The sequence below is a fragment of the Pristis pectinata genome, chromosome 2 (assembly GCF_009764475.1).
Source record: "Pristis pectinata isolate sPriPec2 chromosome 2, sPriPec2.1.pri, whole genome shotgun sequence".
In the NCBI taxonomy this organism is placed as follows: Eukaryota; Metazoa; Chordata; class Chondrichthyes; order Rhinopristiformes; family Pristidae; genus Pristis; species Pristis pectinata.
The window spans coordinates 66,003,540-66,031,066 of NC_067406.1; the positions used below are offsets into that span (position 1 = coordinate 66,003,540).

At 44.3% G+C, this 27,527-nt stretch overlaps 1 protein-coding gene across 3 annotated transcripts; it reads right to left on the reverse strand.

Moving 5' to 3' along the window:
• Positions 1 to 3,538: 3,538 nt before the first annotated feature.
• gnpda2 (glucosamine-6-phosphate deaminase 2) lies at positions 3,539 to 27,527 on the reverse strand. 3 transcript variants are annotated; one of them, XM_052009213.1, is made up of 7 exons: positions 27,419 to 27,527; positions 21,545 to 21,723; positions 19,421 to 19,522; positions 17,698 to 17,880; positions 16,384 to 16,568; positions 9,294 to 9,468; positions 3,539 to 6,978 (listed from the first exon to the last, which is right to left on the reverse strand). In XM_052009213.1, exons 2-7 carry the CDS (start codon positions 21,666 to 21,668, stop codon positions 6,914 to 6,916), a joined length of 834 nt encoding a protein of 277 aa, XP_051865173.1. In that variant the 5' UTR covers positions 21,669 to 21,723; positions 27,419 to 27,527; the 3' UTR covers positions 3,539 to 6,913. The 3 variants fall into 3 exon arrangements, with proteins under 3 accessions (XP_051865173.1, XP_051865184.1, XP_051865167.1); XM_052009224.1 differs by lacking the exon at positions 27,419 to 27,527 and adding an exon at positions 24,388 to 24,481; XM_052009207.1 differs by lacking the exon at positions 27,419 to 27,527 and adding an exon at positions 24,211 to 24,231.

Here is a 27,527-nt window from a genome sequence, read left to right on the forward strand (position 1 = left end):
ATTATGAGGCCCTCAGGTAGGAAATTGGAAGATTAAATTGGGAACAGATGTTCTCTGGGAAAAGTACAGAAGAAATGTGGCAAATATTCAGGGGATATTTGTGTGGAGTTCTGCAGAGGCATGTTCCAGTGAGACGGGAGTCACAAGAGGATACAGGAACCGTGGTGTACAAAGGCTATAATAAATCTGGTCAAAAGGAAAAGAAAAGCTTACAAAAGGTACAGAGAGCTAGGTAATGTTAGAGATCTGGAAGAGTACAAGGCTAACAGGAAGGAGCTTAAGAAGATTAGGAGAGCCAGAAGGTGGCATGAGAAGGCCTTGGCAGGCAGGATTAAGGAAAACCCCAAGGCATTCGACAAGTATGTGAAGAGCAAGAGGATAAGATTCGAAAGAATAGGGCCTAATCAAGTGCAGCAGTGGGAAAGTGTGTATGCATCCGGAAGAAATAGCGGAGGTATTTAATGAATACTTTACATCAGTATTCACTACGGAAAAAGATCTGGGGGATTGTAGTGTGGACTTTCAGCAGGCTGAAAAGCTTGAGCATGTAGATATTAGGAAAGAGGAGGTGCTGGAACTTTTGGAAAGCATCAAGTTGAATAAGTCGCTGGGGCCGGATGGTATGTACCCCAGGCTGCTGTGGGAGGCGAGGGAGGAGATTGCAGAGCCTCCGACGATGATCTTTGCATCATTCATGGAGATGGGAAAGGGTCCAGAAGATTGGAGGGTTGCGGATGTTGTTCCCTTATTCAAGAAAGGGAGTAGAAATAGCCCAGGAAATTATAGACCAGTGAGTCTTACCTCAGTGGTCGGTAAGCTGATGGAAAAGATCCTGAGAGGCAGGATTTATGAACATTTGGAGAGGTATAATATGATTAGGAATAGTCAACATGGCTTTGTCAAAGGCAGGTCCTGCCTTACGAGCCTGATTGAATTTTTTTTTGAGGATATGGCTAAACACATCGATGAAGGGAGAGCAGTAGATGTAGTGTATATGGATTTCAGCAAGGCATTTGATAAGGTACCCCATGCAAGGCTTATTGAGAAAGTAAGGAGGCACGGGATCCAAGGGGACATTGCAATGTGGATCCAGAAGTGGCTGGCTCACAGAAGGCAAAGAGCGGTTGTTGAAGGGTCGTATTCTGCATGGAGGTCAGTGACCAGTGGTATACCTCAGGGATCTGTTCTGGGACCCTTTCTCTTTGTGATTTTTATAAACGACCTGGATGAGGAAGTGGAGGGGTGGGTTAGTAAGTTTGCAGATGACACACAGGTTGGATGTGTTGTGGATAGTATAGAGGGCTGTCAGAGGTTACAGCGGGACATAGATAGGAAGCAAAGTTGGGCTGAGAAGTGGCAGATACAGTTCAACCCAGATAAGTGTGAAGTGGTTCATTTTGGTAGGTCAAATATGATGGCAGAATGTAGTATTAATGGCAGGACTCTTGGCAGTGTGGAGGATCAGAGGGATCTTGGGGTCTGAGTCCATAGGACACTCAAAGCCACTACGCAGGTTGACTCTGGTTAAGGCAGCATATGGTGTATTGTCCTTCATCAATCGTGGAATTGAATTTAGGAGCCAGGAGGTATTGTTGCAGCTATATAGGACCCTGGTCAGACCCCACTTGGAGTACTGTGCTCAGTTCTGGTCGCCTCACTACAGGAAGGATGTGGAAGCCATAGAAAGGGTGCAGAGGAGACTTACAAGGATGCTGCCTGGAATGCGGAGCATGCATTATGAAAGCAGGTTGAGGGAACTTGGCCTTTTCTCCTTGGAGCGAAGGAGGATGAGGGGGGACCTGATAGAGGTATATAAGGTGATGAGAGGCATTGATCAGATGGATAGTCAGAGGCTTTTCCCCAGGGCTGAAATGGTGACCACAAGAGGACATAGGTTTAAGGTGCTGGGGAGTAGGTATAGAGGAGATGTCAGGGGTAGGTTTTTTTTTTACTCAGAGTGGTGAGTGTGTGGAATGGGCTGCCGGCAACGGTGGTGGAGGCGGATATGATAGGGTCTTTTAAGAGACTGTTGGGTAGGTACATGAAGATGAGAAAAATAGAGGGCTATGGGTATGCCTAGTAACTTCTAGGGCAGGGATATGTTTGACACAGCTTTGTCAGCTGAAGGGCCTGAACTGTGCTGTAGGTTTTTCTTTGTTTCTGTAACAGCAACAATGTTGTGCTGTTTGGACAAGCTATTCCCTTTATCAGAAATGTACAATTCTACACACACCACAAGGCATCCATAAAATACTGGCCTATAGATATTTGAAATATATTAAACCTTCTCATAGCAATGTAAATGCAACAGCAGTATGTTCAGCAAAAGCTAAACAAATTCAGTTCTGATAATCCAACATACAATCATTCTTGGACATTTTTTGTCCACCCTCAAAGCCACTGTATTTTTTGTGCTGTTCCTGCAACCATGCCGTCATTACATTTGGCAGATTTGTGTCCACAACTTGTATTACAAAACTCAAATACTATACCTCAAATCACTTTGTAAGATAATCTCTTTCCATATTTCTACACTCTCCTATATTCTATTTTTCTGTATTCCACAAATTGCAGAGTCCCATATTTTAATCGCCGTGTAATTATTTTGAGAGATTCTTAAATGTGTCTCTCAATCATTTCAATCACTATTTGCATTGCCATAACTGTTCATAATCTTGTAACATTTAAAAAAGTTTAGTCATTCCCAATCCTATGCACATATAGGGTATTAAATGACAGAACTCTTTTTTTCCCCTCACATCTAGCAATATCTGAAAAATATCATGCTAAAAGATTAAGCACCAGAAAGCACAAATGTTGACATGATGCAAAGATCACACATTTTAGCCAGCTTGAAATTGCTTAAGACTGATTGGACACAATAACTTCATTCCCCAATACACATTTGAACAGTTCAATGTGGTCCAGCAACACATTGAAATAAAGTACAGACCATAACTGATGTAGGGTTTCGACCTGAAACATCGACAATTACCCTCTCCCCCCAGATGCTGCTCAACCTGCTGAGTACCTCCAGCAGCTTGTTTGATGCCATAACTGTTTTACTAGTGACCACCACAACCTGTGACTAAATAAAAAAAACAATAAATCAATGAATTATATAGTTAATATTGCTACACAAGCACAAAATTGTCATTAATTATTCTGTTTGGTAATAAGCAAGCCCTCCACCAGCAACTGAGGACCGCCAAGCAGTCAACCTATTCTTAACCTTTCATTTCGAAAAAGGTTCAACTACAGGCCTCATCTACCCTCTCAGGCAAATGTAAAAGATTACATGAAAATGTTTTAACATGAAGTTTCTCCCCATAAATGACTTTCTCCAGTATCACAGATAACACTTAAGTTTTCAATCAACATCACGATTGATGCTGGTAGACCTTGGCAAATCCTTCTGGCTGTTGAGTTTCTACTGTACCCAAAGTACATCATGTTTCCCCAAATGCTTCACAGCCAGAGTACAAAAGGCACAATCAATACAATTTCATTCCAACAAGGATATAATGAAATAGAGCAATTATTATTGAAAGGCCTTTATTGAGATCAGTTAAGGTCATTTAGATTAAGGCAAAGATAAGCTACTGTGTTTTAATACACAACTCTGACATCCAGAAAAAGCTGCAAATACAAATGAAAGTTTAACATTCAAATCTACAATATCATGAAGCAGCATTTAATGCAGCAAATATATAGCATTACTATTCTGTACAATTTATGCACCTTTAGGGAATCAAACAGCTATCAAATTAAATGCTTAAATGTGTGAAATATCCTAAATTAGAATTTCTGAAATAATCTACCCATGCTGACATAATACTTTAGCAAATAAGCATTTAAGCTACTTATACTTCTGACGTTATTTCCTTATAAAGCATTGCCATTTACTAAATATTTCCGATCGATAGAAATAGAATCACGTTTAACATAACTTTTGTCTGCAACTAATTACCATGATTAAGATAACACAAGGTGGTCTCGTTAATCACACTCTAGTACTACAAATACACACAGGAAAGCAAACTATTGGTTAATACCATGTCATGAAAGGACAAAAGGAGCAGTGCAACAATAAACATTAAAAGCACAACAGGAAATCCATACCAGAAGTTGTTAAGTTAAAATTCAGAGCAGTGTAGTTTCCATTTGGCTTGCAAAATAGATATATTCTGTAATCCACTTAGCTATACATGAAAATTGTAACTTTTGTGTTATTGTTAATTTCAATGTGTAATATTGTGCAATGTGCCACCTTTTAATAGGTGAGAGGGGCATGAAAAAGTTTGCATTTTTTTTCTTGGGTTGGTTAGATTGTGAAATAATCAAAACATTTGGAATTTGAGTACATTTCTTCTAAAGCTCAGTTAGCAGATGCAGGTGAAGGTATAATTAATTTACTATTTCCACAGATGCAATGGTTAATACCATATCAACTTAACAATGGAAACCTTTAGTAAATATTTCAGCAAATTGGTCCTTTGTATGCACATTTTAATTTCTAAATAACTGAATGGAAGGAAAAAAATACTGAGGTAATTGAAATTTGGAATGTTTTGTGCAGTATCCTGTAAACATAATTATTCTTTGCAAGTACAGCAGCTCCCTGGGTAATGAATAACCTGACTTAAAGAAATCCAACTTTAAGCAATTTTTTCCAGCCATAATTTTAAAAATTAAAAATAGGAAAGTTAGCTATAGAATTGGAAACTAGTGCAATGTAGGTGAATACAGAAGTGGAAGCATATGGTGGGAAGCAGCATCCGTTGTATACATGCAGTCATGTTGTCAGTGTCACAGTGTTGACTCATAACTTTGAGAATAATAATCACTCTTAATTGCATTGCAATAATGACTGGAAAGTGACAAAGTGGTTGCAAGACCTTCTCGCAAGAGTAAGGTGATCAACTTAGAGCAGATTAAGAATAAAGGAGGACAAAGATTTTCTTCCATCTCATACAAGCTTGGTCTCACTACCTCAATATAGAGAATGATTTAAGAATGGGGAATGTCTCAAGGAACATGTGAAAGTTTTGGCACCTTTCAAATCAATTGTGATAACAAAGTGGCCATCAGGTGCTGTGAGATGGTGAAGTTACTTTGTGGATAGAAGATCTCATTCAAATGAGTGTTCTGCTTAGCCGAACAGTGATTCAAGATAAAGCTAGAAGTTTTTCCCAAAGACTTGAAAGCATGCTGATCCCATCACCAAATTTGTGTTTAGTCATGACTGGTTGAATAGATTTAAGGCTTGTGCTGATTTTCTAACACGAAAATGTGTAGCAAGGCTGCCAGTGATAGGAAAGCAGTGGAATTGTTTTCTGGTATGTCTAAAAGAAATACATTAAAGGTGGTTACATGGCATAGCAAATCTTTAACATCAATGAGACAGGACTTTTCAGGAAAAAAAATGCCAGACAGAACATACCTTTCCAAAGAGGAAAAAGATGCCTGGTTTTAAGGCTGCAAAAGATCAGCATATACTTGGGACTAATGCAGCCAGAGCTCACAGACTGAAACTACTGCTTATGTATCATTTGGAAAACCCATGAGCATTTAAGGGCATCAGTAAAGTGACCTTTCCAATTTACTTCTGTGCAAATGCAAAGGCTTGGGTGACATTAGCAATTTGAGGGTTGGTTCAGGAATTGACTACTCCTGAAGTGGAAAAATACTGCAGAGACAAGGGTATCCCATTCAAGATTTTGCTTGTGGTTAATAATGGTCCTGGCTATCCCACACATTTACGATTGTCATGTGAATGTAAAAGTTATATTTCTCCCACAAAACACAACTTCACTCGTCCAACCCATGGACCAGGGAGGCCATTGCAAATTTTCCAAGTCCATCATCTGAGCAGGATCTTTCCTCACGCATTAGATGCCACAGAGAGAGACTGGTAAAACTTTATGTGGTATTTGGAAATCTTACAACTTTTATCAAGGTATCCAAAACACTGATAAAGCATGGGTAGAGGTTACTGAAACTTGTTTGAAAGGGGCAAGGAATAAGCTGTGCCCCCAGATTGTACAAGGCTTTGAAAGGTTTCCAGAAAGATAAAACTTACATGGAGGGGGTAGATAAAATTGTGAAGCTTGCCAAACAGCTTGAGCTGGAAATCAATGTTGCGTGTCTCATGGAGCTGAACTTTCAGATTGCATCAGCAATGGCATGGTTTGAGAAATGGACCCCAATTCTTCATGATTCTTTAAAGTGAGTAGAGAAATGGACGAGACACTGGCCTGTTATAGGAGGAGGCCTCTATCCAGTCATTTTAAGGAAGACAGCCTGCGCCTTCCCCACCTCCACAATTCCATTTACTTCATGAGTTACCTACTGTACTCTTTTTATTTAACACAATTACAATTTGATTGCTTATGATCTCAGTCGACATTCAGAAGTGAATGCATTGTTAGCCTGTATCAAAATATTTTGTGGTATTAACTGGATGCAATACACATTTCATTATTTATGGATAGTGTTAGATTGAACATAGACGGTATCCAATTAAATGAAATTATAGGAAGTGTATACAGATGTTCTTGACTTGCGGATAGTTCTCGGAAACTGAACCTTTACGTAACTCTGGGACTGTAGACAACTCCCATATCCTTGTTTTTTTCCTTAAACTTATTCTTTGTAAGAGTTCATTATAAACAGTTAAACATTCATGGTTGATGACCTTTGGAGTACCAAAAATACTCAGTCAAAAAGCAAAAGAGAAATTTTGAATACCCAAGAGCAATTTCTAAATTACTTCACTGCAACCACTTTGCTTAATTTCCATTAATTTGTCAATATATAAAAAAAAAGTTGCATAGAATTCAACTTAGCAATGCCTTTTTCAAGTTCCAGTCAGTTGAACAATTATGGGAAGTTTCCTCTCTTTTCACTTTCTTCAGTCGTTGTAACTTTTCATACTGTGCAATGGCTCCACGAGTTTATTATGAACATGCATTAAACCTAGCAAAGAACAGCTTCATTAGTAGGCAGGACTCCAAAAATGTATTACAGGATATGCAGTATTCTCTATTAAAGCACAAGTTACATTAAAATCATGAGATCACACCACAAAGTACTACCATTCACAAGAGAAAAAGGCAAATCAGAACACAATTTGTTTGGCAGAACACCAAATAAGTCTTTTAAATAAAAGCATGATACAGTCATATTGAGGAAGAATTATTCCAATGAGTGGATTATGAAGCAGCTGTGGTAACTGTTATGACACAGCCCAGCACATCACGAACACCAGTCTCCCCTCCTTGGACTCTGTCTTTACTTCTCATTGTCTTAGTGAAGCAGCCAGCATAATCAAAGACCCCACCTACCCAGGACATTCTCTCTCCTCTCTCATCAGGTAGAGGATACAGGTGCCTGAGGGCACGTACCACCAGACTTAAGGACAGCTTCTACCCCACTGTGATAAGACTATTGAACGGTTCCTTTATACAATATGGGCTATGACCTCACGATCTACCTTGTTGTGACCTCACACCTTATTGCATTGCACTTTCTCTGTAGCTGTGACAGTTTACTCTGTACTGTTATTGTTTTTACCTGTACTACATCAATGCACTTTGTACTAACTTAATGTAACTGCACTGTGTAACGAATTGACCTGTACGATCAGTTTGTAAGACCAGCTTTTCACTGTACCTCGGTACAAGTGACAATAATAAACCAATACCAAATGCTTACACGATTCAACAAAATCATGCAAATAATAAACAAAACAGAATTCATTGTTGATTGCTGCTCTTGGTTTATATTAGAACATATAAAACAAATGATAATGAAATAAAACATTGTTCACTTCAATTGAAAGGTAGCGTATTTTAAACTTTCTTTTACAATACATTTATGTTTGCACAAGACAGCACAATTAGTTCCCAGTTTAAAACACAATTGTCACCCAAATAGGCTTAACACATTTCTGTACTCGAAAAAGAGTCAAAGGATGATTAGATCAAGCTTCATAAAAGCAATGGGTGTGTTTATCTGGAACAATTATTTCAATGAATAAGCAGAATTATGGCTCATGCTCATGTTAGCAACAGGAGAAATGCCTTGGCTATCAGATGTGCTTCTTTAGCATCCACCCAAATTATAACACTGCAATTCTGTAATATGGTTCTAGATCATGGATTGAGCACTGAATTCTTTCAAGTGAAAACTGCAGATGAATCTGGTTGACATGGACACCATCTTTTATTAACAGATGGTATTTTGAGGCACAAGTCTGGATTAGTTTTAATTACATAAAAGGGTTGGAGAAATAAAATCTTTGTTCTTCCCCACCCCCCCCCCCCCCCCCCCAGTGGTCCCAGATATTTTGTATTTTACCCCTTGCAGTGACTACATTGTTAGGAGGAGAGGGCAAGTGGATATAGTCAAGTGACAGGTTGACCATGAGTGGTGAAGGCTGTCAACAGCCATACAACTGGTCAATGACCAGATAACATGTACCACAATAACAAATTAGAATAAATCCTTGGAATATACACTCTCAAATTATAGGCATATGAGCACCCAATTGGCAAAGAATGATTACTATCTACATAAAAGCATTCAAAAAATAAATTTAGAACAGTTAAAAAGGTTGAGCAGTTTTGCATTTTATTCCTCATCTCAATTTGAAAATTAAATGGAAACTGCCAATATCATCAAGTTCACTACATTACACCTAATTTAATAAACACAGGCAGTAAAAGAAAAACAAAATTTTGGAACTCCCCAGCAAGTCAGGCAACATCTTTGGAAAGAGAACTGGGAAAGAGGGGGCAAAGGGGTCTTCAACAGGAAACATTATCTGTGTTTCTCTTTCCATAGATCCTGTCTATCCTGGTGAATGTTTCAGCATTTTAATTTCAGATTTCCAACTTCTGAAAATTTTTTGATCTATCAATCTAATTTTTTTTTTGAAACAATTAAACCTGCAAACCTCTTCAATCAGTAGTAGAAGGATAGACAGCTCCTGTAATGAAGGGTACAGCCTTGTTCAGCTACTGGCTACATCAATACAACAGCCTCAAATATCAACACTGTAACTCATACTTACACCTTGATCAGTTATGACATCAAGGAATGTATTTTCAACTTGAGCAAAGGTAGAAAACTCCAAATTTCCAATGTGCATTCTTGATGTACAAAAAAAATCAATGCCAAAAGTGCCCAAAACAAAATTTGACCCTGACATCACTGCCCTCATGCTCAAACTTCAATCACAACCAGCTGTTATTTTCATCCCAAATTAAACTTAGGACATTTTTACCTACCTTGGAAATATTTCACAGTTTTAACTTTAAGCTCCAAAGTAGCATCCTCATCACAAACAAATGTTGTACGTGGATGCTGCTGGAAAGCAGAAACGGTCCACATATGATTGACACCTTCTTCTATTGCCTTGTACAATGCAAATGCTTTGTGCGCTCCTGTGATGAGAATCATTACCTATAAAAATAAGTATCAAACCTATTTTAGTGAGTTTAATCTCATACATCTTTACCCAGAAGCAACTGATATTAACAGCATCAATAAAATATAGCATCTGATCAATAAATGGGGACTGAAAATGTTCAACTTTATATTAGCTTCTACTTTCCAAATAAATATCAAAATGTGCACATCTTAAAACCTCAATTAGGTTTTGAAAAGGGAACTGAACAGACAAGCAAAATTCTTTGCCAGGCTACAGCAACAGCAGAGCAATGGAATATATTGCTCTACAAGGAGCCTGTATGGACTCAATATGTCAAATAGCCACCTCCTGTTTTAGAAAGATTTTCATGACAACTTTGTTTAACTCTCCACTCATCTCTTCCAACCCTACCAACAGATACCTATCCTCACTTTGCTGTGATATTACACATAGCTGACCTCCCAAGTTACTGTTCCATGGAATAAGTATTCATTATAGAGAAAATATTTGTTGAGCCATATCTTCAGGAGAGAATGCTACATGTTCTGTATTATTCTATCCTGAAAACAAATACTGATGCCACAATTTGATGCAGTAATAAAACTTCAGATGCTGTTAATATACTTACACATGAATGGCTACAAAAAATAAAAATCAGAAGATACTCTCAGAATATTTTAAGAATTTTGCTTGATTCTGCATATTTAGGAATATATCAATGTATCAATGCAATAAGTTAAAATATTAATTTCAGGAATGAAGCATAGTCCCATCACACCAAGAAAGCATTTATGACACTGATTGTAGGATTGTTCTTGATTGCCACTTTTGTCATCTATCAGTGCTATAAGTTAATTTTCCTTTAAATTATCAGACAGCTTAGAGGTACACAAGATTGCAGGTGGCTCAGGAGGTCTTAAGAAAATTTTCAAGCTAACGTAGCGGTTGCTACCACGAAATAAAACAAGACGCTAGTCGGAGGATTGTCGAACAAGAAGTGGTTTATTTTCCCGCCTTGTGCGGGCCCTTTAAGGGAGACTGTTCCCGCCCAAAGCAACTGGCAATGACGTAAGTACTACGTCATCAAGACTTTCCCGCGCGCGGGTTCTCCCCGTCGCTCGGGAAAGACGAGGCCCGCCGCCATCTTGGGCCTCGTTGCTCCGACGCCGCGTGACCCGACTGCCGAGCCGGTTCGCCTGACTAAATGGTGAGTCGCCACACAATCCCCCCCCCAGAATCGGCAATACAGTCCCCAAGGTCCGCGGGCTGTGCCAGCTGCCGCTTAGGGGGCCGGCCTCTGCGTCGCGGCGTTGCAACCTCGACAGGTTGTTGCAGACCCAAATGGGCCGGTTTGAGGCAGTCCGCCGTGAAAACCTGTTCCCTGCCTCCAATGTCCAAAATAAAGGTGGATCCATTATTCCGTATGACTCGGAACGGTCCCTCATATGGTCGTTGCAATGGTGCCCGAGGTGTGCCCCTGCGAACGAAAACAAACTTACAGTCCCGTAGTTCCTTGGGCTGGCAGGATGGGGCTTGACCGTGCCATGAGGTGGGAATCGGGGCCAAGTTGCCAAGCTTCTCGCGCAGTCTTTGTAGGACTGCTGGGGGTTGTTCCCCTTGGTCCCAAAGGGCAGGTATGAAATCCCCGGGGACAACTAGGGGCGCCCCGTACACAAGCTCAGCTGACGAAGTGCGGAGGTCTTCTTTGGGGGCAGTGCGTATGCCGAGCAAGACCCAAGGCAGCTCGTCAACCCAGTTAGGACCCTTCAGGCGGGCCATCAAGGCTGATTTCAGATGGCGGTGAAAATGTTCCACCAACCCGTTTGATTGAGGATGGTAGGCCGTGGTGGTGTGCAGCTACGTCCCTAGCAGGTTCGCTAATGCAGCCCAGAGACTGGAAGTGAATTGGGTGCCTCTGTCTGAAGTGATGTGGGCCGGAACACCAAAATGTGAGACCCAAGTTGTGAGCAGCGCCCGGGCGCAGGAATCAGTTGTGATGTCAGTCAGGGGGGTTGCCTCAGGCCACCTCGTGAACCGGTCCACGATGGTAAGGAGGTACCGGGCTCCTCTTGAAACCGGCAGAGGGCCCACGAGGTCGACGTGTATGTGGTCGAACCTCCTACGGGTAGGCTCGAACTGCTGTGGTGGGACCTTGGTGTGTCGCTGGATTTTTGACGTCTGGCAGTGCGGACAAGTCCTGGCCCACTCACTGACCTGTTTGCGCAGGCCATGCCAGACAAACTTGCTGGCGACCAGTCGGACAGTAGATCTGATGGACGGGTGCGCCAACCCATGTACCGAGTCAAAAACGCGTCTCCGCCAGGCTGCAGGGACTATAGGGCGGGGCTGACCTGTCGCAACGTCGCAAAGTAGGGTCCGCTGACCTGGACCAACCAAGAAATCTCGGAGCTGCAGACCCGAGACTGCGGTTCTGTAGCTGGGCAGTTCGTCGCCGGCTTGCTGTGCATCAGCTAGGGCCGTGTAGTCGACACCCAAGGATAGGTTGTGGATGGTTGGTCTGGAAAGTGCATCAGCAACGACATTATCCTTTCCGGAGACATGTTGGATGTCAGTTGTGAATTCGGAAATGTAGGATAAATGTCTCTGCTGACGAGCTGACCAGGGATCGGAGACTTTGGAGAAGGCAAAGGACAGAGGCTTATGATCAGTGAAAGTGGTGAAAGGCCTGCCTTCTAGAAAGTATCGGAAATGCCGGACCGCCAGATACAGTGCTAGAAGTTCCCGATCAAAAGCGCTGTACTTCAGTTCGGGCTGTCTAAGGTGCTTGCTGAAAAATGCCAAGGGTTGCCAGCGGCCTTCGAGTAGCTGTTCCAGTACCCCACCCACCGCGGTGTTGGACGCGTCTACCGTGAGGGCAGTCGGGACGTCAGTCCTGGGGTGTACAAGCATTGTGGCGTCTGCCAGGGCATCTTTGGCCTTAACAAAAGCAGCCACAGCCTCGTCAGTCCAGGTGACGTCCTTGCCCTTACCGGCCAGCAGCGAGAACAGAGGGCGCATGATACGGGCTGCTGCAGGGATGAACCGATGGTAAAAGTTGACCATCCCAAGGAATTTCTGTAGGCCTTTGACTGTGTCGGGGCAGGCAAAATGGCGGAAAGCGTCCACCTTGGCGGGTAGGGGTGTTGCACCGTCGCTGGTGATTTTGTGGCCGAGGAAATCGATAGAGTCAAGTCCGAATTGGCACTTGGACGGGTTGATCGTGAGGCCGAAATCGCGGAGGCGGGAATACAGCTGGCGGAGGTGGGAAAGGTGTTCCTGGCGGTTACGGCTGGCGATCAGTATGTCATCCAAGTAAATGAACACGAAGTCCAGGTCTCGGCCTACCGCGTCCATCAGCCGCTGGAAGGTCTGCGCGGCGTTCTTAAGGCCGAACGGCATCCGAAGGAATTCGAACAGGCCGAATGGGGTGATAATCGCAGTCTTGGGGACGTCATCCAGATGGACCGGGATTTGGTGGTATCCCCGAACGAGGTCCACTTTGGAAAAGATGCAGGCCCCGTGTAAGTTCGCTGCAAAGTCCTGGATGTGAAATGGGATAGCGGTCCGGGGTGGTAGCGTCATTCAGCCTGCGGTAGTCGCCGCAGGGCCTCCACTCTCCGGTGGCTTTGGGGACCATGTGCAGGGGGGAGGCCCAGGGGCTGTCTGACCTGCGAACAATCCCCAGCTCCTCCATGTGATGGAACTCTTCCTTTGCCAGGCGGAGCTTGTCTGGAGGTAATCGTCGTGCTCGGGCATGAAGGGGTGGCCCTGTAGTAATGATGTGGTGTCGTACCCCGTGTTTGGGCCTAGAATTCGTAAACGAAGGTGCCAAAATTGATGGGAATTTGGCTAGGAGCTTGGCGAAATCGTCGCCAGGAAGGGAAATGGAGTCCAGGCGCGGGGCTGGTGTGCTGATTTCTCCCAGGGGATAGGTCTGGAAGGTACTACAGTGGACTAACCGCTTCCCTTGCAGGTTGACTAACAGGTTGTGGGCCCGAAGGAAATCAGCTCCTAGGAGTGGTCGGGCGACCGTGGCAAGGGTAAAGGTCCAGGTAAAATGGCTGCCGCCGAATTGTAATTGAAGTGTACAGGTGCCGAAAGACTGTATCGTTGTACCGTTGGCGGCATTGAGTAGAGGACCGGGTGGCCTGTTACGAGTGTCGCGGCCGGTCGGGGGCAAAATACTGACCTCCGCTCCAGTATCAACGAGGAAACGCCGTCCAGATTTCTTGTCCTGAACGAAGAGGAGGCTCTGTCGGCGGCCAGCCGCCATAGCCATCAGCGGCGGCTGGCCCTGGCATTTCCCTGAAACTTGCAGGGTGGGCGGCATCAACTGGCCTCTGCACCCCACCTCTGATGGTAGAAGCACAGCTGGTCACCCGTGTCGTCGTCTGCGTTCCTGGGGTGTGGTTGCTCGGTTGCTGGAGCCGGGCGAGGCGGGCGTTGGGCTCGTGGCCTGGTGATTTGACTGACGGACGAGCCGCTCTCGCGCTTGGCCCTCCACAGGACATCTGCCTGGGCAGTCACCTCACGGGGGTTGCTGAAGTCAGCGTTAGCGTCAAGCTAACAAGGCCTGTTCAAACATCAGGCATGGCTTGTGTCCCTCGGCCAATGCCAGCATCTCATTCATTAGGGCGGATGGGGATCTGTCCCCCAGGCTGTCCAGATGAAGCAGGCGGGCAGCGCGCTCACGACGGGAGAGGCCGAAGGATCGAATCAAAAGGTCTTTGAAAGCCGGGTACTTATCTTCCTCCGGAGGCGACTGGATGAAGTCTCCAACCTGGGCAGCTGTCTCTTGGTCCAGAGAGCTAACCACATGGCAGTACTTCGTGGAGTCGGAGGTGATCTGCCGAAGGTGGAATTGTGCTTCGACCTGGTCAAACCAGACGCTGGGCCGAAGTGACCAAAAGGTGGGCAGCTTGAGGGCCACTGCGTTGGCTGCTGTGCTGTCGGCCATTGCGCAGGTCCAAAATCCGTTTGGACCGTCGGGGTCACCAATGTAGCGGTTGCTACCGCGAAATAAAACAAGACGCTAGTCGGAGGATTGTCGAACAAGAAGTGGTTTATTTTCCTGCCTTGCGCGGGCCCTTTAAGGGAGACTGTTCCCGCCCAAAGCAACTGGCAATGACGTAAGTACTACGTCATCAAGACTTTCCCGCGCGCGGGTTCTCCCCGTCGCTCGGGAAAGACGAGGCCCGCCGCCATCTTGGGCCTCGTCGCTCCGACGCCGCGCGACCCAACTGCCGAGCCAGTTCGCCCGACTAAACGGTGAGTCGCCACACTAAAAACAAAAAATTCGACATTTCTCTCTACCACGATTTAAACTGGGCAAGATACAGTTAACTTTACAAAACTGAAACACTGAAAATATCAATTCACAAATAAAGATTGTGCACCTCAGTCTTAAAGAAACATGTTTTGGCCATATTGTGCTATAATCAACTAAAGTACCAGTTTTCTCTGTTGGTAATATTACTGGCTCAACATTAAAAAATATGAAGCCTACATTTTCAGTGCCAAAATAATAAAGTGAGGCACAGTGTAATAAGTATTTTTCCACATGCCTACTGAAGCCATGCCAGTCACAGCTGAGCCATTTCCTGAGTTACAGTAAATTCAAACTGCCGCTAAAGGGTAAAAAGAACAAAAAACTCCTGCCTTAACCAACTATATATCTACTCATCTGGTGAAGTGTCTTGACATTGAAATTCAAAAATTAATCTGATCATACAATTTTTCTTGTGACTGCTTTGTATAATGAAGTAGACAGTTTGCAGGAAAGGTTGGTTCATGCACGTGGGGAACATTTACCTCATTTAATACAAAGCCGACAACTACCTAGACCCATCAGAACCTTATTTGGTGTAAAAACACCAGGTACCACAAATAGAAATTAAGTTATGACAATATTTTAATATTTCCAAAGTGTAGGAGCCTCTCTCATCAACCAACTCCAGTACTGCTGTTTTCTCATTTTAAATCTGTTCTCACTCTCTATCCTGAAAGACTCTCTTGATTTTATGTGAAATGCTGATCTGATTTATGGTGTTTGTGGGCAGACTGAATATTCATAAGATCTTTTATTAGTCACATGTACATCGAAACGCACAGTGAAATGTATTTTTTGTGTAGTATTCTGGGGGGCAGCCCGCAAGTGTCGCCACGCTTCCAGCGCCAACATAGCATGCCCATAACTTCCTAACCTGTATGTCTTTGGAATGTGGGAGGAAACCGGAGCACCCAGAGGAAACCCACACAGACACGGGGAGAACGTACAAACTCCATACAGACAGCAGTGGGAATTGAACCCAGGTCGCTGCCACTGTAAAGCGTTACGCTAACCGCTACACCACCATGCCTGCCCACAGCAATAATCATCTGATTATTGCTGTTCTGAATGAGGAAAATCAGAGGGTTGATGAGAATGACACAAGTATACTAGCATTGGTACTAAATCAAGTGTCTTTGGAAGAGTTGATTAAGACCCAGGGATAAAGGTTTAGCCCTCCTTTCAACTGCAAGTGAGCCTATATTGCTGGTGCATGGTAAATTTCAAATACACATTACATATCACAGATACAAGCTGTATGGTAAACAGCCTTGTGGGAAAAGGAGGGGAAAGAACAGAATGAACCACACAATGGAGTGTGAACCTTTTACTCAATGGGGCTGCAGACTTTGCCACATTTCAGAGTTACTACTCCATGTTTTCTTGACTTTTGTATTTAAAATACTATAGAAGGCCAAAGGACAACCAAACATTGAAAACTTATTTTTGAACACACAGGATTTCATGTTCTGGCCTTTTCATGTCATGTACCACTCCTCTTTGAATGTGACCAACTACTATGCCTCCACTCGACAACTGAATGTTTGGTCTAAACCTAGTACACCATCAAAAAGTGACAAGCTCCAAACCTCCATTCCTTCACATTCCTATACATTACCTCTTTAGCATCCATCACTGTTCCGACACCAACAGTTAATGCCATGGTAGGTACTTTTGATAGATCGCCATCAAAAAACCTGGCATTGGCAAGAATGGTCTCTTTGGCTAACGTTTTCACCCTCGTTCTTGACACCAGGCTAGACCCGGGTTCATTGAAAGCGATATGTCCATCAGGGCCAATGCCTAATAGGAAATGTAAACACATTTTACAAATAGTAGCCAAAATTATAAAACAATATCAACATTATGTACTTCCCATTGATGGTTACAGTATATACCAAAACTAACCAGAACATTACAGTTATAAACCTTCCATGCATCAATAAGCCTCTTAAGGAAATAAAGATCAACACTTCTCTCTTATGATAACAAAAAGCTAATTACCATTTAGAAAGGTAACAGAAGAAAAAAGTTATAAACATTATACCCAAGCTATTTGGGTCAATATATTCTGACACAAGTACTTGAGATAGTGCCCCGGTTTAGAAAAGACACACAGAGGAAACTAATTCTGCCATTCATAGAAACTATCGTTTGTCAGACTTTTGAATTTAATGTCACCGGAGCTTGCTCATCTGCATGGGTGCCCATAAGTTGGACATTTGTAATCCAGGGATGGCCTGTAATGTTTAAACTGAAGCTAAAATTATAATGAACATTAATAACAATACAGCTAAAGGAGTTTCAAGCTAAAGTGCAAAAGTTGTCATAGTTTTGCCATCATAATTTAAATTGTACAAGTTATATTAATTTTTTAACAAAACAAACACTGAAACATTAATTCACAGATTGCATACTTCAGTTTTAAAAAAAGCATTTATGCTTTAGACCTTGATAATTAATTTGAAATAGCTAAACACTGGCTTTTTCTCTTTTGTACTTAACAAAACATTACTAGCTGATTATTAGAAATAATTTCAAGTTGCTAAGTCTACCAATTGAGGCATGGCGCAAAGGAAAAAATGTGTTTTCTTCATGCCCACTAAAGCCAAACCATTCCCTAAGCTACAATATATTCAAACTCCTGCTCAAGTGTCAAATCACATATCCTATCTTAGTCAACCGCACATTCTGAAATTTGGTATATTTTGGTTTACGTAGTAATGGTGTTGGAACACAAAACTGTTACAGACAATGCAATAAACATTTAGTTTAGTTTCAGAATAAAATACCAACACTCCTGTCTCCGAAAGGCTTGACTGAACTTAGAGTACCCTGTAAAACCTTTGAGTGCTGTATTTTCAACAGCACACTTTTGGTTCAACTTGTATCTACGTATAATGGTTTTATCTTAAATGAACACAAAATATACCTCCAACAAAGAGCTGAATTCCTCCAGCATCAGAAATCTTCTGTTCAAATGCATCACACTCTGCCTGCAGATCTGGTGCATTACCATCAAGAATATGAGCATTGTTCGGATCTATATCAATGTGTTTAAAAAAGGTATTCCACATATAGGAATGGTAACTTTCTGGATGATCCCTTGGAAGTGCTAAACAGTAAAATTAAAAAAGATTTTAAACCCAAGCAGAATCACAACATTGATTTCCAAATGATTGCAAGCAAACTGTTGCAGATAAATATAGTAGGTAAATTAACAGTCACTAAAACTTTCCTCAGGAATGTCAGAATTATACCTAGTGAAATGAATACTTCAAGTACTACTTTGTCATTTGTTTAATGCAAGTTTCAAATTTGAACACAGATGATCCCAAAAGTAATTTCCTTTTCCCTGCAGCTTGTTCTAACAAAGGATATACAGCAGGTTCCTGAAAGTAAATTAAAACTTCAATATACAGAAGCTATTTAGAACTTATTTTTCTCTGATACTGTTCCATTTAGTTTAAAAAATAAAAAAAATTAACCATTTTTCCCTCAAACCCCATTTTGCAACAAACTATGTTAGAAGAGACAGCTTGCAAACACTGGGAGAAAAGGGAGAGGAGGCAAAAACTCATTGTAGACAATTTCAGAAAATCCAAAGTCAAAGGTTTGGAAGGGATGAAAAGGTTAAAAAAAAAGAAAAGATATCACATTCATGCTCAGTACCTCCAAATGATGCCCGACTTATTCTGGGCCAGCTGCATTATTCATGTTTTTCATCAGCTAGTAAATATCTACTTTTATCTGTTTAAGAGCTTCAGCCAACATCCTGAAACATGGCAGGACTGAAAATTCACACTGAAACAACTGTGTCACCCTATAAGCAGTATTTCCCAATACAGTTAAATGCAGCCATTTTTCTATCAATATTCTCCATGCAAATCAGCATATATAAATCAGCTTCTTGATTTATAATTGCTTTTAAATCTCTAGTCATTTGTAGTCTTTCCAAAAGGGACTGGGGTGGGGGGGGGTGGGAAGGAGGTAAGGCACTTTACTATTACTATAGTGTATGACAAGACAGGCTAGGTTTTAATTCCTTGGAGTGTAGGAGAATAAGGGGTGACCTTAAAGGTTTATAAAATCATGAAAGGCATAGATAAGGTAGATGGTAACAGTCTTTTCCCCAGGGTAGGGTAGTCCAAAACTAGGAGGCATAGATTTAGGGTGAGAAGGGAAAAATTTAAAAGGGACCTGAGGGGCAAGTTTTTCTACAGAGAGGGTGGTGAGTATATGGAATGAACTGCCAAAGGAAGTGTTGAGGTGGGTACAATAGTATTATTTAAACAGCCCTTGAGTACATGGAGGAGTGGGGCTTAGAGGGACACGGGCCGAACACAGGAAATTGGGACTAGATGGTGGGCACCATGGTCTGCATAGACCCATTGGGCTGAAGGGCTGGCCTATATCCGTGCTGTATTGCTCTATGACTTTGGATGGTAATGCATTATAAAATCACATGGTTCATCTGGCCCCTCTCATCCCTCCTCCTCTCCTCATTCAGTCCTGATGCAGGATCTCCACCCAAACATTTTGGATGCAAAACTTAAAACAAATTCAATCCGCTGCAGTTTTGAACTCAACCTTTTATTCTGCTGAAGTGCTAACAAACTCACTTCATGTTGTGAGTTTTACTGTAAGAGACTCACCAACATATTCATCCATGTTAAACGTCTTCACATATTTAAATGAGAGATAGCCATTTTCATAATATTCAATCAGCTTTTTATAACATCCAGCAGGTGTGCTCCCTAAATAAAAATACAATTATAGGTCTAATTTACATTTAAACATCAAGTTGGCATTTGTCATGCAATACTTATAACCACATGGTTTATTAGAGCAACTTTACATAAAACTGACAGCAATTAACATACAATGCAGCTGCACTCAATTCTGATTGCAAATTAGAAGGGGGAAGAACCATTCAATTCAAATCACATCATTCAGGTGAAAATTAGGAGAATGCACACTGCAGACTTTCTACCTCGAGGGGGCAGGAATATTATACAAAACCCAAATTCCCATGAATATGTTGCCTTTTGAAATGATAAAGCACAGGTGCTAAATCAGACACTTATAATAGGTCAGTTCATGTAGTCTGTCATTTGTATCACAGCTACCTAATGTATAACTTGTAATTATAAATGCAGATAGGAGTTTGGCAATAAAGTGCAGGTAACATCAAAATGAAAGTAAACAACATTCCAATTCAAACAAATTTTGGAATTAGAACAATGTTGCCCGTAGCTACATTTGTTATTAATTTCTATCAAACTGATTAAGGATTTCTAGTTCAACAATTTACAGCACTGGGGGTAGCCATTTGACCCAATGCTTATCAAAAATGATAAAGGGAGAAAACCATTTCCAAGCCTTGCAGACTACACCATTTCAAGTACTTTAAACTCAATTAAGATATGTGCTGCTACTACTCTTGCAAATTCCATGCCCTTTCACCGTCCAAGTGACAATTTTTCCAATCTTCTGTACTTCCTCTGCAAAGTAACTCAAATCTATGCTCTCTGGTTTTAGACTTCTTCACTAAGGCAGATAGGTATTTCATGTTGATCAACTCAACTTCGTACTCCTCAATTCAACCTTCCCTCAGTTCACCCCTATTCCAAAACTAATATACTCAATTAAAATTCACTTGTCCAGGTAATGTTCTCAATTTCCGCACCAGCTTTAGTTCAATCATATCCTTCTGGTTGTCATCTATCCTTCTAAATTGCAAAATAATAGGATCATGCTAAGAGGACTGTGGCTTCACGATCTGGGGGCGTTCAAGGAGGAGATAGATAGATATCTAAATAGTCAGGATATCAAGGGATATGGGGATAAGGCTGGTAATTGGGATTAGAATAGTTTTTTTTCTTCTTCTTCTTTCCCCATTTCTCATTTCTATTTCCCTTTCCTTGGAGCAGACTCGATGGGCCGAATGGCCTGCTTCTGCTCCCTTGTCGTGATCTTGTGACTACAAACCCTCTCCCAGTAACTGTCTGAAACTATAAGACTATTCATGACCTTGCACGCAATCCTAAGAGAAGAGCCACACCACATATCCCTGAAGATTAACCAACTTCTAATTAAAGAAACGAAGAGAAACCATAAGTTTGCCCAAACAATTTTATAAAAGGCCTTGAGACAGTGGAGAGGTTTATTATATGAATTTCAAGGCAGGGAGCCTTAATGGTGGAAGAGGGACACAGATAAGATGAATGTTATTATAGAAAATGCCAGAAACACTCAGCAAGTCAGGCAACACCTCTGGAAAGAAAACCAGTTACTGTTCAGGTCCTAGCCCTCCAATAGTTAATCATCTGTCAGTTAACTGTTTCTCTTACCACAGATGCTCCTAGACCTGCTGAGTATTTCTAGCATTTTCCATTTTTATTTCAGATGTCCAGCATCTGTAGTTACCTTGATCTTTATTGAATGTAATTACAGAGCAGAATAGGTTGTAGTGATAAGAAGGGATGAGGACACGAGTTATTTTGAACAGAGATCATAAGACAACCATCCCAGGACCATGAAGTTCAGAACAACGGTTGGATAGGACTGAGTATGTGACTGGATATGCATGTTTGTAATACCATTGGCCAGTGTTACTGCTTTTGACTGTAAGATTCCCAGCAGTGGTACACTTGGATTTACCCACCACAAAATGTCTTCATTTAAAATACAATAACCTATAGAAATACAATTTAAAACAGATCAAAATGGTCAAATATTTGAATAAAATCTCATACAGTTGCAACAAAAATACATACCTGTAGGCAAACCCAAAGTAAAGTATCGACCTGGGCCTGGCTTGAATTGAACAATGGAATTGCTGATGTAACTGGCTGCCCATTCACTGGCCTTGTCATAGTTTTCAAGAATAACCAAACGCATTGTAATGAATAATCTCTTTTTCTCTTCAGGGAAAGATAGTCAATCTTAGTTCAATCTGAAAACAAACCAATTCTCATGTCAACGTGATTGCTAACCTTTCAGCCATTAAGATTATGTTTCAAGTATCCATTACACATTAATAACTTTAGGTGAAAAACTTCAGGTACAAGTAAAAAAATTGGTTATGGCAACAGAATTTTAACCTGTAGCAAAAAAATATTTTCTGTCTTCAGCTGTATATCAACTTCCTGAACAAAAATATCACAGTAAAAAAAAAACTTTAGGATTCATTAGCATTCTGGATCTAATTTCTAACCCTTAATTAACCTTTCAACATTGTGTAGCTGCAGTAATTTTATTCAGAAATTACATTATTTTCCTGTGGATCACCAAATTCACAGAACACGACTACAAATTACATAATTGCCAAAATTATGCAAATTAGTAAAAACAAGATACATCTAAGATAAGCTGTCTCTCATTGTCAACTACTATTTGCAATCAATCTGCCTGCACTGCACTCTCTGTACTGTAACACTATTCTGCACTCTTATTGTTTTTACCTTGTACTACCTCAATGCACTGTTGTAATGAACTGATCTGTATGCACAGTATGCAAGGTAAGTTTTTCAGTGTACCTTGGTACATGTGACAATAATAAACCAATTTACCAATTGTTAGACGACAGAGTTATTGAGATATTCATCTGTCATCTGGGCTCAAAAATCAGTCCAAATGATAATTGGAAGAGCAAGAATCCCAACTGAATTGTAATTAACCAATTCTATTCAAGTGGAAGAGCATTCAAAAGATAAAGATGATATTCCAGAAAATAAGGATATCTGAAAAGTGTGGAAAAATTGCCTTGGCAGTTATTGAAATTGTGATTAAGTAAAATAGATAAAGAGAACAGTACAGCACAGGAACAGGCCCTTTAGCCCATGATGTTGTGCCAAACAAACTAAATTAGTAATAAAGTGCCCAACTAAACTAATGCCTTCTGCCTACACAATGTCCATATCCTTCCACTTCCAACATTCATGTGCCTATCTAAGAGCCTCTTGAACACGTCATATTTGCCTCCACCACCACCCCTGGTAGTGCATTCCAGGCACCCACTGCCCTGTGTAAAAAAAAAACTTGCCTCACACATCTCCTTTGAACTTACCTTTTCTCACCTTAAATGTATGTCCTCTGGTATTACACATTTGAACTCTGGGAAAAAGATACTGGCTGCCTATCTATGCCTCTCATAATCTTATAAACCTCTATCAGATCTCCCCTCAGCCTTTGCCACTCCAGAGAAAACAACCCAAGTTTATCCAACCTCTCCTTATAGCATATGCCCTCTAATCCAGGCAGCATCCTGGTAAACCTCTTCTGTACCCTCTCCAAAGCCACCACATCCTTCCTATAATGGAGCGACCAGAATTGAATGCAATACTCCAGATGCGGCCTAACTAGAGCTTTATAAAGCTGCAACATAATTTCCTGACTCTTGAACTCAATTCCTCGACCAATAAAGGCAAGAATAGTAATCACTTTTGAACATTATAAACCAAAAGAGCAAAACATTTAGCAAGATCAGAATAGTTATTTCTGCTGCAAGTTACACAAACTGAGATAGAGGAACTGGGAATGGGATTCTGCCACTCTGGGTACCTCCTCCTCTATCCTGTGAAATTACAGTGAAATACCAGGCGACACTTTTCAAATACATATTCCCCCTCAACACATCTACATCCCCATATTGTTGTGGGAGAAGTTAACTAACTGAACAGCTGCATTTCCAAAAAGTGGTTGATTGAGCAGCAAATTGTTTTCCGGAAAATCAGTCTTGAGAAAAACCAGCACATTTTTTGGTATCATTCCCGTGATTACACAATGCAAGGTGAAACACACGACAGTCAGATTTCATAAAATTCCACCCCTATGAATGGCAGTCACACTGGAAGTGTTCCAGGAACCCTCACGGATTTAAGGGCTGAGGCCTTCAGGTTCCACAGGTTCAGAACACACTCCAAGGATGTAGCAAAACTCAGCAGGAACACAATAAATACTGGGCTCATTAAAATTATGGCTGTTCTTTCATCTCAGCACCACTCTTCTGAATTACGAACATTTGAATTTGGAGGATTAGGCCATTATTTTTACCTCAGTGCCACTTTCTGGCACTAACCCCACATCTTGATTCTCTCAAAAGATCTCTTGATCTCCATGTTGAATATACTCAGATTCCATTACCCTCTTGAATAGCTAATTTTAAGATTCCCTGCTCTCTAGAAGAAATCTTCTCTCTCACCTCAGCCCTGGATGGTTAACTCTTGATTTTGAGACTTTGATCCCTGATTCTAAGCATCCTAGCCAGGGGAAATATCATTCATACATTTATCCTGTCAAGCTCCATAAGAATTATTCATGTGTTTCAATGACGTCATTTCTCTTTTTGCCAAAAAAGTATGTGAACCTAATATGATCAAACCATTACCCCAAGAATTAATCAGATGAACCATTACAACACTCCATTATAAATACATCCTACCTTAAGGCCCCATACAACTTCAATGAGGCATCTTTACTTTTTGATTCTTATTGGATGAGGATTTGAATACATGTACCATACATATATCATAACTGCATGCAGTATCTGCATGATAACTTTCAGCAATACATACACAACAAACAAGTCCCTGAGCACCAAGAACTTTCAATATCTCACCCCAGAGAAACAAAGCTCCACTTTGTGTTCCCTTTATTCCATAGACTACTGTCGTCTCCTATCAGATTCCTTCTTCTCTAACCCTTCCACCTATCACCTCCCAGCTTCTCACATCATTCCCTTTCATTCCCCCACCCATGTACCTTCCCCCTCTCACCTGGACTTACCTATCACCTGCCAGCCTGTGCTCCTCCTCCTCCCCCCCCCACCCCCATCTTTTTATTCTGAATTCCACCCTCTTCCTTTCCAATCCTGATGAATGGTTAACCCAAAATGTTAACTATTTCCTTCCATAGGCGCTGCTTGATCCGCTGAATTCCTCCAGTATTTTATGTGTGTTGGCCTCCAAATTCCAACATCTGCAGAATCTTTTGTGTCCCCACTTTGCGGACGTCCTCACATTTTCCCCACGTTGTATCTGCCAAGTCCTCATCTATTTACTAGCCTGTCCATATACCCCCTCCCCCCAAGCCCATCTGCGACCTGCTCACAACACACACTGCCAACCTAGGGCAGAAGGTAACCCCAGTATTAAGCACATTTAAAACTAGTCAGGCAGCGAGTCCCTTAGAGTGCCAGTGAGTCCAGCTAGTCTCTTAGTACAGCAATTTGTTCAGTGCGAGGTGCCAAATCTGCTCGCTGGCCAGGAACAAGTTGATACCACCCTACCTCCCTCTCACGTCACCCTTCCCCCCTCTCACGTCACCCTTCCCCCTCACGTCACCCTTCCCCCCTCCCACCTCCTCACTCCCCCTTCCTCCCTCCCACGCCCTCCCCCTCACTCCCCCTTCCCCCCTCCCACCCCCTCAATCCCCTTCTCACCACCTCAACCCCTCTCCCCCTCTTCCCCCCCCTCCCTCTCCCCCCTCCCCTCCCCTCTCTCCCCCCTCTTCCCCCTCAACCCCCTCTCTTCCCCCCTCTCCCCTCTCTTCCCCCCCTCCTCCCTCTCCCCCCCTCCGCCCCCCCTCTCCCCCCTCCCCCTCTTCTCCCTCTCCCCCCCTCCGCCCCCCCTCTCCCCCCTCCTCCCTCTCCCCCCCTCCGCCCCCCCTCCCCCCTCCTCCCTCTCCCCCCCTCCGCCCCCCCTCTCTTCCCCCCTCCCCCCTCAACCCCCTCTCTTCCCCCCCTCCCCCCTCTCTTCCCCCCCTCCCCCCTCTCTTCCCCCCTCCCCCCTCAACCCCCTCTTCCCCCCCTCCCCCCTCAACCCCCTCTCTTCCCCCCTCCCCCCTCAATCCCCTCTTCCCCCCCTCAACCCCCTCTCTTCCCCCCCTCAACCCCCTCTCTTCCCCCCCTCCCCCCTCTCCCCCCCTCCTCCCTCTCCCCCCTCCTTCCTCTCCCCTCTTCCCCCTCTCTTCCCCCCCTGCCCCCTCTCACTTCCCCCCTACCCCCCCTCTCTTCCCCCCTGCCCCCTCTCTCGTCCCCCCTGCCCCCTCAACCCCCTCTCTTCCCCCCCTCCCCCTCAACCCCCTCTCTTCCCCCCCTCCCCCCTCCTCCCTCTCCCCCCTCCTTCCTCTCCCCTCTTCCCCCTCTCTTCCCCCCCTGCCCCCTCTCTCTTCCCCCCTGCCCCCCCTCTCTTCCCCCCTGCCCCCCCTCTCTTCCCCCCTGCCCCCTCAACCCCCTCTCTTCCCCCCCTCCCTTTCCCCCCTCCCTTTCCCCCCTCCCTCTCCCCCCTCCTCCCTCCCTCTCCCCCCTCCTTCCTCTCCCCCCTCCTTCCTCTCCCCCTCTCCCCCTCTCCCCCCTCCCTCTCCCCCTCTCCCCCCTCCTTCCTCTCCCCCTCCTCCCTCTCCCCTCTTCCCCCCTCCCCCCTCAACCCCCTCTCTTCCCCCCCTCCCCCCTCAACCCCCTCTCTTCCCCCCCTCCCCCCTCAACCCCCTCTCTTCCCCCCTCTCTTCCCCCCCTCCCCCCTCAACCCCCTCTCTTCCCCCCCCTCAACCCCCTCTCTTCCCCCCCCTCAACCCCCTCTCTTCCCCCCCTCCCCCCTCAACCCCCTCTCTTCCCCCCCTCCCCCCTCAACCCCCTCTCTTCCCCCCCCTCAACCCCCTCTCTTCCCCCCTCCCCCCTCAACCCCCTCTCTTCCCCCCCTCCCCCTCAACCCCCTCTCTTCCCCCCCTCCCCCTCAACCCCCTCTCTTCCCCCCTCCCCCCTCAACCCCCTCTCTTCCCCCCTCCCCCCTCAACCCCCTCTCTTCCCCCCTCCCCCCTCAACCCCCTCTTCCCCCCTCCCCCTCAACCCCCTCTCTTCCCCCCTCCCCCTCAACCCCCTCTCTTCCCCCCTCCCCCTCTCTTCCTCCCCTCCCCCTCTCTTCCCCCCCTCCCCCTCAACCCCCTCTCTTCCCCCCCTCCCCCTCAACCCCCTCTCTTCCCCCCCTCCCCCTCAACCCCCTCTCTTCCCCCCCTCCCCCTCAACCCCCTCTCTTCCCCCCCTCAACCCCCTCTCTTCCCCCCCCTCAACCCCCTCTCTTCCCCCCCCTCAACCCCCTCTTCCCCCCTCCCCCTCAACCTCAACCCCCTCTCTTCCCCCCTCCCCCTCAACCCCCTCTCTTCCCCCCTCCCCCTCAACCCCCTCTCTTCCGCCCCCTCAACCCCCTCAACCCCCTCTCTTCCCCCCCTCCACCCCCTCTTCCCCCCTCCCCTCAACCCCCTCTCTTCCCCCCCTCACCCCTCAACCCCCTCTCTTCCCCCCCCCCTCAACCCCCCTCAACCCCCTCTCTTCCCCCCCTCCCCCTCAACCCCCTCTCTTCCCCCCCTCCCCCTCAACCCCCTCTCTTCCCCCCCTCCCCCTCAACCCCCTCTCTTCCCCCCCCTCAACCCCCTCTCTTCCCCCCCCTCAACCCCCTCTCTTCCCCCCCCTCAACCCCCTCTCTTCCCCCTTCATCCCCCCTTCTCACCACCTCAACCCCCTCTCTCCCCCACTTTTCCCTCCCCCTCCTCTCCCCCCATCCCCCCTTCTCACCCCCCATCCCCCCTTCTCACCCCCACCCCCTTCTATAACGCCCCCTCCTCCCACCCCGTACTACCCGCATCAGCAACCCTACCTCCGGCCGCTCGGGGCACCTGGATCACGAGATGAGCCCGGTCACATGATCACCCGTCGGCCCTCGACCAATGGCAACCGCGGGCCGAGCTGACGTCACCTCCGGCGGT

Coding starts and splice junctions, on each gene's coding strand:
- gnpda2 (XM_052009213.1), bottom strand. CDS start 21,668: ATGCGTTTGGTTATTCTTGAAAACTATGACAAGGCCAGTGAATGGGCA. Junction 19,523..21,544: donor TACTTTGGGTTTGCCTACAG/GTATGTATTTTT, acceptor ATTTTTATTTAG/GGAGCACACCTGCTGGATGT. Junction 17,881..19,420: donor TAACATGGATGAATATGTTG/GTGAGTCTCTTA, acceptor TTTACTGTTTAG/CACTTCCAAGGGATCATCCA.